Here is a 12,916-nt window from a genome sequence, read left to right as displayed (position 1 = left end):
CTTCTGAGATAACTGACTTCTTAGGGAGCCTGGGTCAATCATGGGGTCACCAGTCAGACTTCTGCTCTGCTGCTCCCCACGCTCAAATGCACTCATTTCACCCAGGTTTATGTCTACACAGCAAAACAGTGCTAGCTTCTAAGTCTTCATTTTTCAAAGTCTCCAAGGGCTAGCACAGTTTCTTTTCTTGGGTCCAGCAGCTCCTGACAGTTACAGCAGGCCACTGTTGCTCTGTAGCCATGGGCTCAGTGTGTGTGGGGAATAAGCCCTTGCCTTTGGTTGGATGCTGTTGAGATTTAGGTGACTCAACACCACAGTCTTGACTGTGCAGCTTTCTGTAGGGAAGAAGCCACTTAGAACTGGGTGGGTATTGATGGAAGGATGTTGGTTTGCTTAGTTTGTAGTGTGAACCTGTATACTACTGACATGTACACTCCTGTTTGTGAAAACACAAATTAAGGTACAAAAGCCATCTTACCAAAGTCTGTCAGCTGTTTAGAATTGAAGAGAATTTAGGGCTAATGCTTTGAAGGGTACATTTGACTTTAGGGAACTCTAGTGTGGAGACGGGACCACAGTACTGTATTTGCCCTTCCAAGTGGTACACTTAGCTTCTCCTGCAGAGCAGCTTCCTGTCTGGGGCTGTAGGCTTCTACCTCAGATCTGAGAGAGCCTCAGTTTTAGTCATGGAGTATGCTAGAGGTGAGCTGCCTGCCAACCACTGGCCAGTTCTGTGGCTTAGGAGATGCAGAAGGCCACAGTACCTGGGCACTTCCCCAAAGGCCACTCCCAACCAGGAACGCACACATGTATCACCCTGCTCCCTGCCCCTTTTTCTTTTCCAACCTTGTTTCTTTTTTGAACGGGCCTCATGAAGCTGAGGCTGGCCTCTAATTTATGAGGTATCTGCAGATGACTTAAAGTCTTCCTGCCTTCCTCAATGCTGAGGGATGAAACCAGGGTTTTGTAGATGCTAGGTACACCCTTATCTGCAGCCCAGCTTAGACCTCTTCTGAGGTCCATTTCGTGTCTAATACTTGCAGATAGAGTTCATAATAAACACTCAATTGAACAATATGCAATTTAGATGTTTGTAAACATGGTATTAATGGGTTGTTGGGGGGTCAGCCAATGCATGAAACAATTTATCGTCAACTATATTTATCCTGCTGTGGGAAGAGCAGTTAGAATTTGTGGTGGGAGGAGGAGAAATGCAGATAAGCCGAAGTGGCTAATTGTAGGGAGCAGAGGTTTCTGTGAGTTCCAACCCTTGCCCTCAGGGAGCCGACTTGGAGAACAGGCATAGCTAGTGATTGTGAGGGACCATCTGCAGAGACTGCTAAGAGGTTCTGGCAGCCTGAGAGAGTGCAGAAAATACTCCTGATGCTTGGAGGTTGCCTTGGAGAAAGGAGGCAGAGGGCCATCTCTGCTCTTGGCAGCTGGAGCTCAGGCCTGCCACAGGAGGGAGGCATTGGAGACCTGCTTCTGACAGGTGACAGGCACTTACACTTACAGCTCAGGCAGGTGCAGAAGCTGAAGTGGAAGCTGACTGGTTGTGTGACAGTGGAGTATGGAGAGGAGGGACAAGGAAGCCTGGAGCAGTTGAGGTTGGGCAGGCGCAGCTCTGCAGTGGTCAGCTGGGATGAAATGTGTGGTTTCAGTGGAGAGCGAAGGCTGGGGACAGTTGTTGGGAGAGAGCAGAGTAGATTCGGCATCAGGACCTAGATTTGGGGTTCGGGACGAGTCACCAGGAAAGAGTCTGCAGAGAAGAGCTGCTGCTAGAGGGTCATAGGTCCCAAGTGGCAGGGAGACCTGTGGCAGCAAGTCTTTGGGATGAGTTTTGAAAGCTGAGGCAGTGATAGTGAAGGCCTGTTCAGGTGCAGTATTGCCTTGTGGGATTCTGTGGCATACCTGTGAAGCACAAAGCTGGATTCCTCTTGACATCATGTCCGTTCCAGATTTGCACATGGGACACTGCAGTCTACACTGGCTCCTTGACTCTTTTACCCTGAGATGTGAAAGGACTGTGGAGTGTTGTTACTTGTGTTGATGTGCATGGCTTTTCCTTGTGGCGTTGTTTTGCTGTTGTGCACACACACTGCTGAGTTAAACTCCACAGGCTGAGTGAGGGTCTTTCTGTGGAGTGGGCTTGATGGGCAGTCCTGAGTACGCAGACTGCTCTACAACCAACTGTCAGTTCTCCGGTGATCGCAGAGCCCAAGTCTAGGGAGAGTGCAAGCTGGAAAGACAAAGAGGTCTGGTTGGACTCTTCTAGTACCTACTGTGTGGGCTCCTTGGGTCGGCAGATGCCTGCCGTGATCTCCACTTTCTGGGCTCTTGATGCCATCCTTCTGAAGAGGGAAGAGGCACATGTAGGAGACAGCCATTTTTCTGGCCCTCTCAAGTGGACTCTGCCTGGCTTACTAGGTGTGTTCTCCTGGGGCATTTCTGGGCCCTCTGTCATTAGAGGACTCCAGAGCCATTTGGCACTTTGACTTGGAGCCTCACGCTCAGGTTCTGGGCATCCTCCATGACTTTTTACCAGCTGAGCTGTACTGTGAGAGGTGTCATTAAGAAGGAGCCCGGAAGGCATAGTGCACTACAGGGTCAGCTTTCAGTTTCCGTGTGTGAGGGCAGCCTGAGCTAACAGTCCTAGCCAGGTTTTGTTTGTTATGGTGATGGGATATGCTTCCTTATCTTTAGAGCTTACTTGGTTCTTGTTTTGTGTGCTTGTGTGCATGTGCATGTGTGTGTGCATGCATGTGTGTGTTTGTGTAGGGCTTTATGGAGGTACAGTTGACATACAGGAATCTATGGTCACAGTTTGCTGGTGCAGTTTTGTCTGTGGCTCATTTTCTCTCTGAATACTTTCCCATTATGCAGATCCTTGCATGTTGTCTCTGTATTGGCATACTTGGTTATTCCTAGTGTTAGGCTGTCATAAATAAGACTGCTTCAGTTAGTTCAGATCCAGGTCCAGATCCTGGAGTAGAGGGCTACACCCCATCATGGGGCAGGCCTAAGATGGCAGGACAGTGTCAGGGGCTCCAGTGTGCTGCTGGGGGTTCTCTGCCCATATCACCAGTTAGGTTTGGTCTCCTTTCAGCTGGGGTGTGGTTAGCTGCACATGGTGGATTTAATTTGCACTTTCCTTGCTGGTCTGCGACACTGAGGTAATTCATTGGTGTGGGCTGTGTGTCTTTCATGCAGGGAGGTACCTGTTCAGATATCTTGCCTACTTTTAATTTTCTTGCTGAGATATGAGAGGTCAGTGAGTGTGCATGTTCTATGCGCCTGCCTTCTCTGTTTGCTCTGGGTTGGGGACCGGCACTTCCTTTCCGCTTCTGGAGAAGAGCTACACCTGGAGTTTGGGGTATGTGAATTGTCCACTTTTTCCTTTGTGGACTATGCTTCTGGAATGATTTCTAGAATAATGGTGTTGTGTTCTCTCTCCTGAGCTGGTCTTATGTGCAGAGGGTAGATCCAGGCCTTCTGCATTACCTGTCTCCTGAGCTGTCTTACGTGCAGAGGTAGATCTTCTGCGGTACCTGTCTTGGGACCTTGCTCACTCACACTCTGGGCTGTGCTGAGGCACTGCGTGGTCTGGAGATTCTGAGGTTCCTAGATCTACCTTGGGTACATATACATTTCATGTCCTAGTGTCATTGTATTTCTTCAGAACATACATGTTTGAGGCAGGGCATCTGAAATGCTTTCCTTCCTGTTGCAGTGGTGTGGCAGGCAGCAAGTAGCAGGCCCGTAGGGTCTCGTGTATGCTATAGAGCCTCCAGCTGTGCCAGCTTAATGTGAGTTCTGGGCTTCCTTCCCTGAAGAGGCCAGTGCTGTTGGCCCTGGCAGTCTAGGGTAGGCATCATCTCATCTCCTTACTGGTATGGCACAGCTCTGCTTCCAGGGCCAGGGGACACCATCCAGGACACACTATCTTTCATGGCTGCTTTCTTTTTCTCTTGTTACGTGGAGCTTCTGGGACAATCTCCTCAACTTTATCATACCCTCTTGACCTGTTCTCTTCCTTTCTGCCATGTCTTCTGCATGGTGCGGGTACCTGCCCTTATCCATCCTGTGGGCTTTGGGTGTTTGGGCAACACTGAAGGGCCTTCTGATTAATTCCTACTATTCTTAGGCAGGCATTTTCTAAAGAGGGATGGCATGCGTGCATTTGTCTGTGTAGATCTGTCCCGGGTATCTAGGATCTTTTGATTGTTACTTGCCTGGTGAACAGCTGGAGGAACTGGGTAATGTTAGCTTTTAGTCAGAGGTCAGGGATGCAAGCAAGGCAGGGCCTGTGAGCCACCATGGGCTGGCTAAGCTTGCCTATCAGGCTCCACTGTACCTACTTACTACATTGGGTATATTTACACCAGGCAGTCAAAGGAGCTTCGGGGCTTGAGGGTGGAGTGGTATTGAGGTCCCCTTAGACCCCTTATCTGCTAAGAAAATAGAGTCCCTTTAGTCTGTTTTGTATCAGTAGGTAAGAGGTGCCCTTGAGGAATTCTGAAGGATGTGGCTGGACCACATTCTGCAGTAACAGTGGGTATGTGTGACAGTTGGCACATGGGTAGTCAGACAAACCTCTCAGGACATGTTGTCTGTCCCTTGTTAGGTCCACAGAGAAACACCGGCCTACAGTGTGCTGATGCAGATTATGCAGGGTAGTTCTAGAGGGCGTTCATTTCCTTCATGCCAACAATAGGGCGTTCTGAATTAAGAACTCATTAGTGAGACTGTCAGAGAAGCCCTGCCACGGTTTCTGGTCTACTCAGAGCTTGACAACGTTAAGACCCTGGCTGTGGAGTGCTCTGGCTTAGTCCTGGCAGAAGGAAGCCCGGGGTTTCCCTGGGTGTGGAGCTGTCTTCGGCATCCCCTTCCCTCAGGCGTTACTTTGTAGCTGTGTCTTGCTGGGCTGGGTTGTTGCTGCGGGTATTTATAGTTCTATCGTGGAAGTTAAATACTGTTACTGTTGCTTTTAGGACTTAGGGTACAATTAGTTGTTAGTTTTAAAGCCAAAATTAGTCAAATTTGACTGGTAGAATTTGCTTTCCCAGAGTTTCAAGAACTTTGAAGGTTGAGAGACTATAGACTCTTCTATACCTGTTCCTGTGAACGTCTGTGTTTTGTCGTGGGTACATCCTGGTCACTAGGGGAAAGCCCAGCCCTTTTGTCTGACAGGAATGGTATTCCCATGAACAGAGAGGGCCACAGTTTTTGGTTTGGGTTGAACATTCTGGGTGCATCAGGCTGGGGAAACTCGGCTGCACTCAGAGTTGTGACCGCAGCTCTGTAAGCAGACTTCAGTGTGGAAGCGGAGAGTTATGGAGAAGGTGCAGAGTAGCTCCCAGGACACAGACTCACGGGTGTTGGAAGCCTACGGTGAGTGGGTACCTGCCACTTCGTGAGTGTAGACAAGGCAGAGGCAGCGTTTCTCATGCGCTCCCACATCTGAAGATGCTGGAGGGCACACATCTGGGCTGAAGCTATGGCCACTGAGCTTGGCTTTGCCACGTGTGTTCCTTGTGAGAGGAGATGCGATGTGGTCTTAGTGTATTTGGACAACCCTCCAGCATCCTGTGCTCTCTCCCCCCACAGGAGCCAGCTGCTCTGCAGCTGCTCACGTACATACGTCTCCTGTAGTAAGTAGTTCCCTGTCAGGGTCTTCTGCGCTGGAGTAGGGGGCACTTCCTGATGCTAAGTCTCATTTGTCCCCAGGAATGGTCCTCGTGCGGAGTGAGAATGGGCAGTTGTTAATGATCCCTCAGCAGGCCCTGGCCCAGATGCAGGCCCATGCCCAGGCCCAGCCTCAGAGTACCATGGCACCCCGTCCTGCAACCCCCACAGGTGCTCCACCTGTCCAGATCTCCACCGTGCAGGTGAGTGCGTGCATGGTGAATAGGCTGGTGTGGAGTGCCACTGGCTCAGCCCAGCTCACCTACTCCCCACTGCTGCATACTGGGGATGTTGCAAGCGTGAAGGTGTGTCTTGTGTGAGTGGACACTGAGGCATGCATGTGTTTTCAAACCCAACCAGCAGGTAGGGTCTAGGATGGCTGTGGTCTCCCATTCTCCTGGCAGAGACCATCTGCTTTTGAAAGCCAGCTCTTGTGGCCAGTGCTCAGGCTTGTTGACTGAATGTGGCTAGAATAGACACTTGGGGTCAGCTGCTTTGACTGAACCCTGGCTTTTCCTCTTGCCACCGGTAGATTTAGCTTTCTGGGTTCCTCTGTCAAGCGCATATCTGGTCGTGCACAGGTGGTCATGAGGACTGAGCTAGGAGTGCCAAGAGTAAGAAGAAGGCAGAGAGCAAAGGCATACAGGTGTGCCCTCGCTCCCAAGCCTTGAGGTTGTTGGTCTTGATGCCAGGAGTAATCCTGATACTCCCTCTGGAGTTGTGCTCTGTCATGTAGCTGGGGTGTCTGTGCTGGAGGAGGGCAGAGCTCCCCATAGGGAACAGCAGAGAGGACCGCTGCTGTGTTTCCTGAGGAGGATGCATATGGACTGCTATGGAAGGTCCTCTGTGGTGGGTGGTGCCTCTCATCTGACCTTGGTGTCTGTACTCACACTATGCTGTGTCACCTCAGGAGTCTAGGTATCTCCATGCTACTCCACCCCACCTTTCCTTTTGACACCCTCTGTCTAGGACTCAGGCATTTCCACTTTCAGTTCAGGCCAGTGTCCCTAAGAGCACTGCCACAGCTGGGTTTCCAGATGTCTGCTTTAAAAGATGGCATTTTGTAGACTTCACTAAAAGAGACTGCCTTTAGGATTTTCTATGAAAAGTTTCTCATCATAAATTTTATTTTGGGCTTTGAATGATTTCATTGTGGGTTAGTAGTAAGCAGTGAATTACTTGAGTGCAGTAGTGTATTTTTAAGACTTTGTTGTGTGCACATGTGCACACATGCATGTGCACAGGTGCCTGTGTTACTTACTGTAGCTCACTTTAGATGATTTCTAACTTATTTTCCAGGCTCCAGGAACACCTATTATTGCACGGCAGGTGACCCCAACTACCATAATTAAGCAAGTGTCTCAGGCCCAGACGACGGTACAGCCCACTACAACCCTACAGCGCTCTCCCGGGGTACAGGTAAGAGGACTGCAGCCCAGTGCATCAGTAGGGCTGCATGGCTGGCAATGCATGCTTTTGCTTTAATGCGAAGACTAGGCTTTAGGGCACCAGGTTGAATTTGAGGATTCAGGTTGTCAATGAAGAAAGTGATTTTTCTGTGAATGCAGGCTACATCCTTTATTTAGCATTAGCAGCACTCAAAGCTCTTTATAAAAGGTAATTAGGAGTGTCATCTCATTAATGTTTGACTCAGGGCATCTTTGAGGAGAGAGTCTGTGCTGAGGAGTTTGTGTCTGTGCTGTGGCCCCATTACATGCTCATGGACAGTGCTACTGGTATGTGTGCAAGGTGCCCTCTCAACTTTCTGTGGCAAATTTGTAGACGAGCTGGGGAGGGGAACGTGAAGGAGGGTGTTCTCCCAAGTCTTGCTTTCCTAATATCAGTGTTCTAGGTAGCAGTAGTGAGAGTGTCCTGATCAACCTGTGTAGCTTCTAGCATGTAAAGCCATGGGGAGCTTTCATGCCAGGGACTCCTGTGGGGTGAAGCAGATATTAAGAGTGGTGGAAGGGGCTGGTCAGGCAGGACATAGCATGTTTGGAGAGTTGCACTTGGCTATGCAGACATTCCTAGACAGGAAGACACATCTGGTCAGGGAAACACTTGCAGGGAGGATGTCATTGGCTGGGGAGGCAAACGTGGTTAGGGAAGCTCTCTCTGGGCACTCATTTGGGAGCAGGTGGGTAATCAAGAGCCTCGAAAGCTCCTGATGTTGAGTTTGTGAGCTTGTGGGCAGTCACACAGTGCAAGGCTTTGAGCTGTGCAGTGAAGCACGGGCCTGGCTGGGTTCTGCGCTCACTAGACATGATCTGAGCTGCAGAGTTCCTGCATATGCATACCTCTGTCCCAGCTGCGTGATGGACTATAGGGCGGTCCACACATGGGCTTTTCTATCTAAACTCTTCTGATCTCTTGGAGTTCAGCTCCATTTTCTTTGGTAGTTGGGCAGAGCAAGAACATCTTGGAGAACAGTTCTGTCCCAGGCAGCTGTAAGCCAGGAGAGAGACCTGTGTGTTTCAGAAGCTGGTGTCTGGGAGACCTGGGGTTTCCTGAGGGGAACTTGTAGTGCTGCCTGTGTCTGGCTCCAGTGTCTGCTTCTCTGAGGAAGAGGGGACTCTAGAAGGTAGTGAAGCGCTTGGTAAATTGTGTGTCATACTTAGTGGTGACAAATACTTTGAGGTCGATGGACAGTCTCCAGTCAGGGTGAGTGTGTTCTGGTCATAGCTGTCAGCTGAAGTGAAGGAAAGGTGTCTAGGAGGGTCCCTGGGTTCTGCTGTCCCTGGCTTGTTGAGTCAGTGCTTAGTTTGTTTTCACACATTACCTTCCCATGATGCTTTGGTTTGGTGGGCAATACATGCTTATCATACGGAGACAGTTATCACCCCTAAATCTGTCACGAGCTGCAGGGTAACCTGGGGGCCAAGAGGCTGGAGGTTGCTTAGCTTCCTGTGCAGCTCACTCATAAGCACCTGTGGCTGCAGTGCCCCAGGCTTTGCTCTGCGGAGCTGAAGACACCTGAAGCTGCTCCAGAGCTCTCCTTGGTGTGGGTGTGGGGAGCAGCATTTAAAAACTGGAGTGAGGAAATGTGGGCAGCTAGACTTGTAAATTGGAGAGGTCCTAACGTACAAACCAGTAAATATTTCATTGTGATTATTCAAGAAGAGAGAAATCTTAGGAAAGAGACTGAGGGCCAGTGGTTTGGAGAATCTGAGCCTGATGACATCTGAGTGCCCATTTGCTTTGCAAATGTTTTTATGTTTGGCCAAGGAGCACCTTTTCCCAGCTGGGTCAGTGCCTGTGCCCCTGCCCCAGCTTTTATGCCTGCCCCTCTGCATGCTGTGGCCTCTTGTCAGGCTTCACTTTTGGAAGCAGAGCGGGCAGTGCAGGCAGTTGTGGGGAGTGGAGACCCTCGCTTTGTCTTGGTGGCCTGTACGGACCCTGTGGGAGGTGCCATGTGCTGGAAGGTCACAACTGCTTTTTAGCCAGGGCTCCCTGAACAGATTAAAGGGTTCTCGGGAGTAGTGTCTGAGATGGGAGCTCAGTGTGTATCCTGTCCTCCGTGCTTATCTCTGACTGCCATCAGTCCGTCTGACAGCTTCTGGACAGGTTCCAGCCCATCGGGTTTAATTGTAGACACAAACACACCTTTGCGCTATCACTGATGCTCAGGTGTGGGTGGCCAGGGATGCCCTTGCCCACCTCACGGGGCTGCAGCACGTGTGACTTCTGGCACTTGTTGAGCCACTTGCCCCCTACTCTTTGAGAAGCCGTTTTACTTCCTTGGGCTTTGCTGCCATTGAGATGCATTTACCTGTGTTTTGATCTTCTAGCCTCAGCTGGTTCTGGGTGGCTCCGCACAGCCAGCCTCACTTGGAACAGCCACAGCTGTTCAGACAGGGACACCTCAACGTACAGTCACCGGGGCCAGCACCACCTCCACAGCTGCCACGGTAAGAACTCTTTGGGACCCTAGGGGCAAAGCCTGGCCATTGGTATTAGTGGGGAATGGATCTGGTATCCAAGGGGACTTGAGAATATTTTGGGGCCCACAAGCCAACCAAGAGCAGTGACACATTGAAGGGACCCATGTGAGAGCTTGGGCTCTGCCTTCCCCTTATGGGATGATTTGAGGAGCCACTAATGAATGATGGGAAAGAGCCCTGAGCATCCTGCTTGGGATGGACGACACTACAGATACTTGTGGAAGCCATATATATGCAGCTGTTGAGTACCTGTGGTCTGGACATCAGCTTCTTTGTCTGTGTGTCTGTCTGTCTTCACTGCTTTTCCCTTTCTGTACCTGGAGCTTTAGAGAAGCTAGGGCCACATTTTGCAACTTCTCTTTTTGTGTTTTTTGCCAAGTCCTTTTAACCATTTCTAGGAGCTGCCTGGGGCTTAGTGGGCGTGTGCACATTTAGTCTCGTAGCGGCCCCTGCCCTGATACAAGGGCAGTGTCTTGGTAGATACAGCCTACCATCAAGGGCTGGTTGACAAATGCAGGCTTGGTGACCTTCAGAGTGTCTGACCGCCCTTCTGAAGAGATTGTGGCTTGTGCAAGAGGTAGTGCTTTGTGTGCTTTTGAAGGGGCTTTGTCTGCTGCGTTCACATTGCACTGCAGTGAGACCCTGTGGGATCTCCTGTAACTTAAACCTCTTTCATTTCAATACAGGAAACTATGGAAAATGTGAAAAAGTGCAAAAGTTTTCTATCTACATTAATAAAGCTGGCTTCCTCTGGGAAACAGTCTACAGAGACAGCGGCTAATGTGAAAGACCTAGTACAAAACTTACTGGTAAGAAACCCACATGAAACTGCTTTAGAGCATGCTGTGTGCCCATGTTCAGTCTGTGAAAGTCAGTGGAAGGATCTGGAGAGGGATCTGCGCTGTGGCCAGGATGTGTGGATTCTTGGCATGAATGCTCCTGGGGACTTGGCTGATACCCCACTTCCTACTGCACTTAGATGGTCACCTGAGGGGTCCTGCCAGCACTAGGAAGGAAGGGTTAGAGGGCTCCTTAGAAGCACCTGCTCGAGAGTCGCAGAACTTACATCTGACAGCCAGTGTTCCTTCAGGAGGCAGCCCACCTTCTCCTTCCTTCCCCTTTTAAAACTGAAGGAAACAGGGAGGCTCCTTATACTCCAGTTTGTAGACAGGTGGTCTCTGCTCTGCCCAACCCTGCTGCGCTTCCCACCTCTTGAACATGCTATGCTGCTCTCTAAAAGGTGCCTGTGCTACTGCTCTGCAGAACTGAACTTTGCCATTGGTTGGTGCTCCTGTGTCCCTGGCTGTCCCATGGATATTTTATTTTGGCAACTTGCTGGGGTCAGGGTTTGAACTGGGCTCCTTGCCTTGAGTTGCAGTTAACTGTCCCTCTAACCTAAAGCATCTGCTTCCTTCCTTGCCTTGTGTTGCAGTTAACTCTTTCCCTCTAACCTAAAGCATCTGCTTCCTTCCTTACCTTGTGTTGCAGTTAACTCTTTCCCTCTAACCTAAAGCATCTGCTTCTTCCTTACCTTGTGTTGCAGTTAACTCTTTCCCTCTAACCTAAAGCATCTGCTTCCTTGCTGTTTCTTTTCTGTTTCTTTGATCAGGAAGCATAGAAATTGTAAGAGTGTTGTTTTCTGGTTCCTGGCTGGTGGAGTTTGTTGGTTCCCCCCTGCTCTCCTTGTCCTTACCCTCTCTGAGGGGCTTGCAGGCCAGGCAGGGGTGGCATGCACTGCTCTGCTGCCAGCAAGCCCCATCCCTGTCCAGCGTTGTCTTCCCCACCTCCTGTTCACTCCTTAGCTACATCCAGCTTTCAGCAGGGCCGTGGGGCCTCCTCCTAGCTCATTCTTAGGTGACCTCTTTGTGGCCTTTGATTTCATAGGCTGCCCCCTCTGGCCTTTGCATCAGTCAGACTGGGGTTTCGCTGCCTGCAGTGCATGTCATTCCCAGGATCAGAAATACTGCCATCCTGTGTGCCATACCTTGGCCACTTGTGCCCTCCTCAGAGCCCAGTGAGGGTGTGCTCCTCACTCACAGGCCAGCTGCTGACGCTTTGTGCTCTGGTGGTGCTGATGGCCTCCCTTCTCCCCTGCCAGCTTGAAATCCAGCTTTGTGTTACTCTTCGAAGATTGCTATTACAGAGCTGCTCGCAGCAGTCCGCCATTGCTCTGTTGCTGCTGCTTTATCTAGGGTTTGCCAACCTTGGACAGATGCTGTAGCAGTGTGGGGAGCCCCTCTTCATGGCAGCATGGCTAGGCCTCTGCCCCACTTGGGGTGTCTAGTTCTCCCCCATCTTAAGTCTAGTCTAAGACAACTGTGAGCCTTACTTGTAGACTCTTATGCTTCTCCTTTGGTGCTGTGTAGGCCTAACTATGGTGCTACTTTCCCCTGACAGGTGCCCTGCTCCCCGACTGGGCAGAGCTGCCCTTGCCACTCTGGAACACATTGGTTTCCTAGCAAAATGCCTGGCACTGTAGGTGCCTGGTGGGACCCAAGTGAAGACAAGTGGCTGAGAAGTCCGTGGGAGGGTGTTGGAAACTGGACCAGTATCTAGCCAGCTAGAGACATGCTCACCAGCTGCTGCTGGGGTCCAAGGGGGCTCGAGACATGTGCACCTAGGGAACTGCGTCTGTTACATTGGGCAATGGCATACTGACACACTTACTGTCAGAAGGGCTGCCAGGCCAGTGTGGTGCTGGGGTTCATGGTGTGCCGTGAGGTTGTGTGGAAGTGTGTCGGCAGCTGCCGTGTGGCATCACTGCAATGTCAGTGTGGTTTGTTTTTCAGGATGGGAAAATCGAAGCAGAAGATTTCACTAGCAGGTTATATCGAGAACTGAACTCTTCACCTCAGCCTTACCTTGTGCCTTTCCTGAAGGTGATTGACAGCTTGTGCTGCAGTATTTGTGGTCCAGTCAGGGGTGGGCATTAGATTCCACCTGGTGTGGTTGGGACAGCACTGGCTTTTTTGTAGCTGAGTCCCCAGATGTGCCCCAGCTCCAGCACACTCGTTAGGTAGGGCCAGTGCTCCCTGGGGGAGGGCTTGCTCCCAGCATAAGCCTGGGGACACTGACATGGGTGCCTCTAGGTGCTTTGTAGCCAGTTCTCTCTAAGAAAGTCCTGGTCAGTGAGTGTGTTTGGAGTTGAGTGACAGGTGGGGGATTAGTACCCAACACTGTAGATGGAGTGATATTAGCCACAAGGCTTTTCTGAAGGATGCTTCTGAATTTTGAAGATACTATAAGCAGTAATGTTCTAGCTGTGCCTGACCCTCCATGTCTGTCTGTCC

The 12,916-nt window shown here is 50.6% G+C and overlaps 1 protein-coding gene across 1 annotated transcript in view; it reads left to right on the top strand.

Moving 5' to 3' along the window:
• The window catches only part of Taf4 (TATA-box binding protein associated factor 4), a 64,914-nt gene that overhangs the window by 32,468 nt on the left and 19,530 nt on the right, over positions 1–12,916 (top strand). The window contains 5 exon segments of the mRNA XM_032902658.1: positions 5,728–5,888; positions 6,985–7,104; positions 9,474–9,593; positions 10,313–10,435; positions 12,416–12,505. Of these exon segments, the coding sequence (XP_032758549.1) occupies positions 5,728–5,888; positions 6,985–7,104; positions 9,474–9,593; positions 10,313–10,435; positions 12,416–12,505 (614 nt within the window).

This window comes from Rattus rattus, chromosome 5 (genome assembly GCF_011064425.1).
Source record: "Rattus rattus isolate New Zealand chromosome 5, Rrattus_CSIRO_v1, whole genome shotgun sequence".
NCBI classification, from domain to species: Eukaryota; Metazoa; Chordata; class Mammalia; order Rodentia; family Muridae; genus Rattus; species Rattus rattus.
Note: the sequence above shows the minus strand (reverse complement) of the source record. Positions and strands in the feature narration are given on the sequence as shown.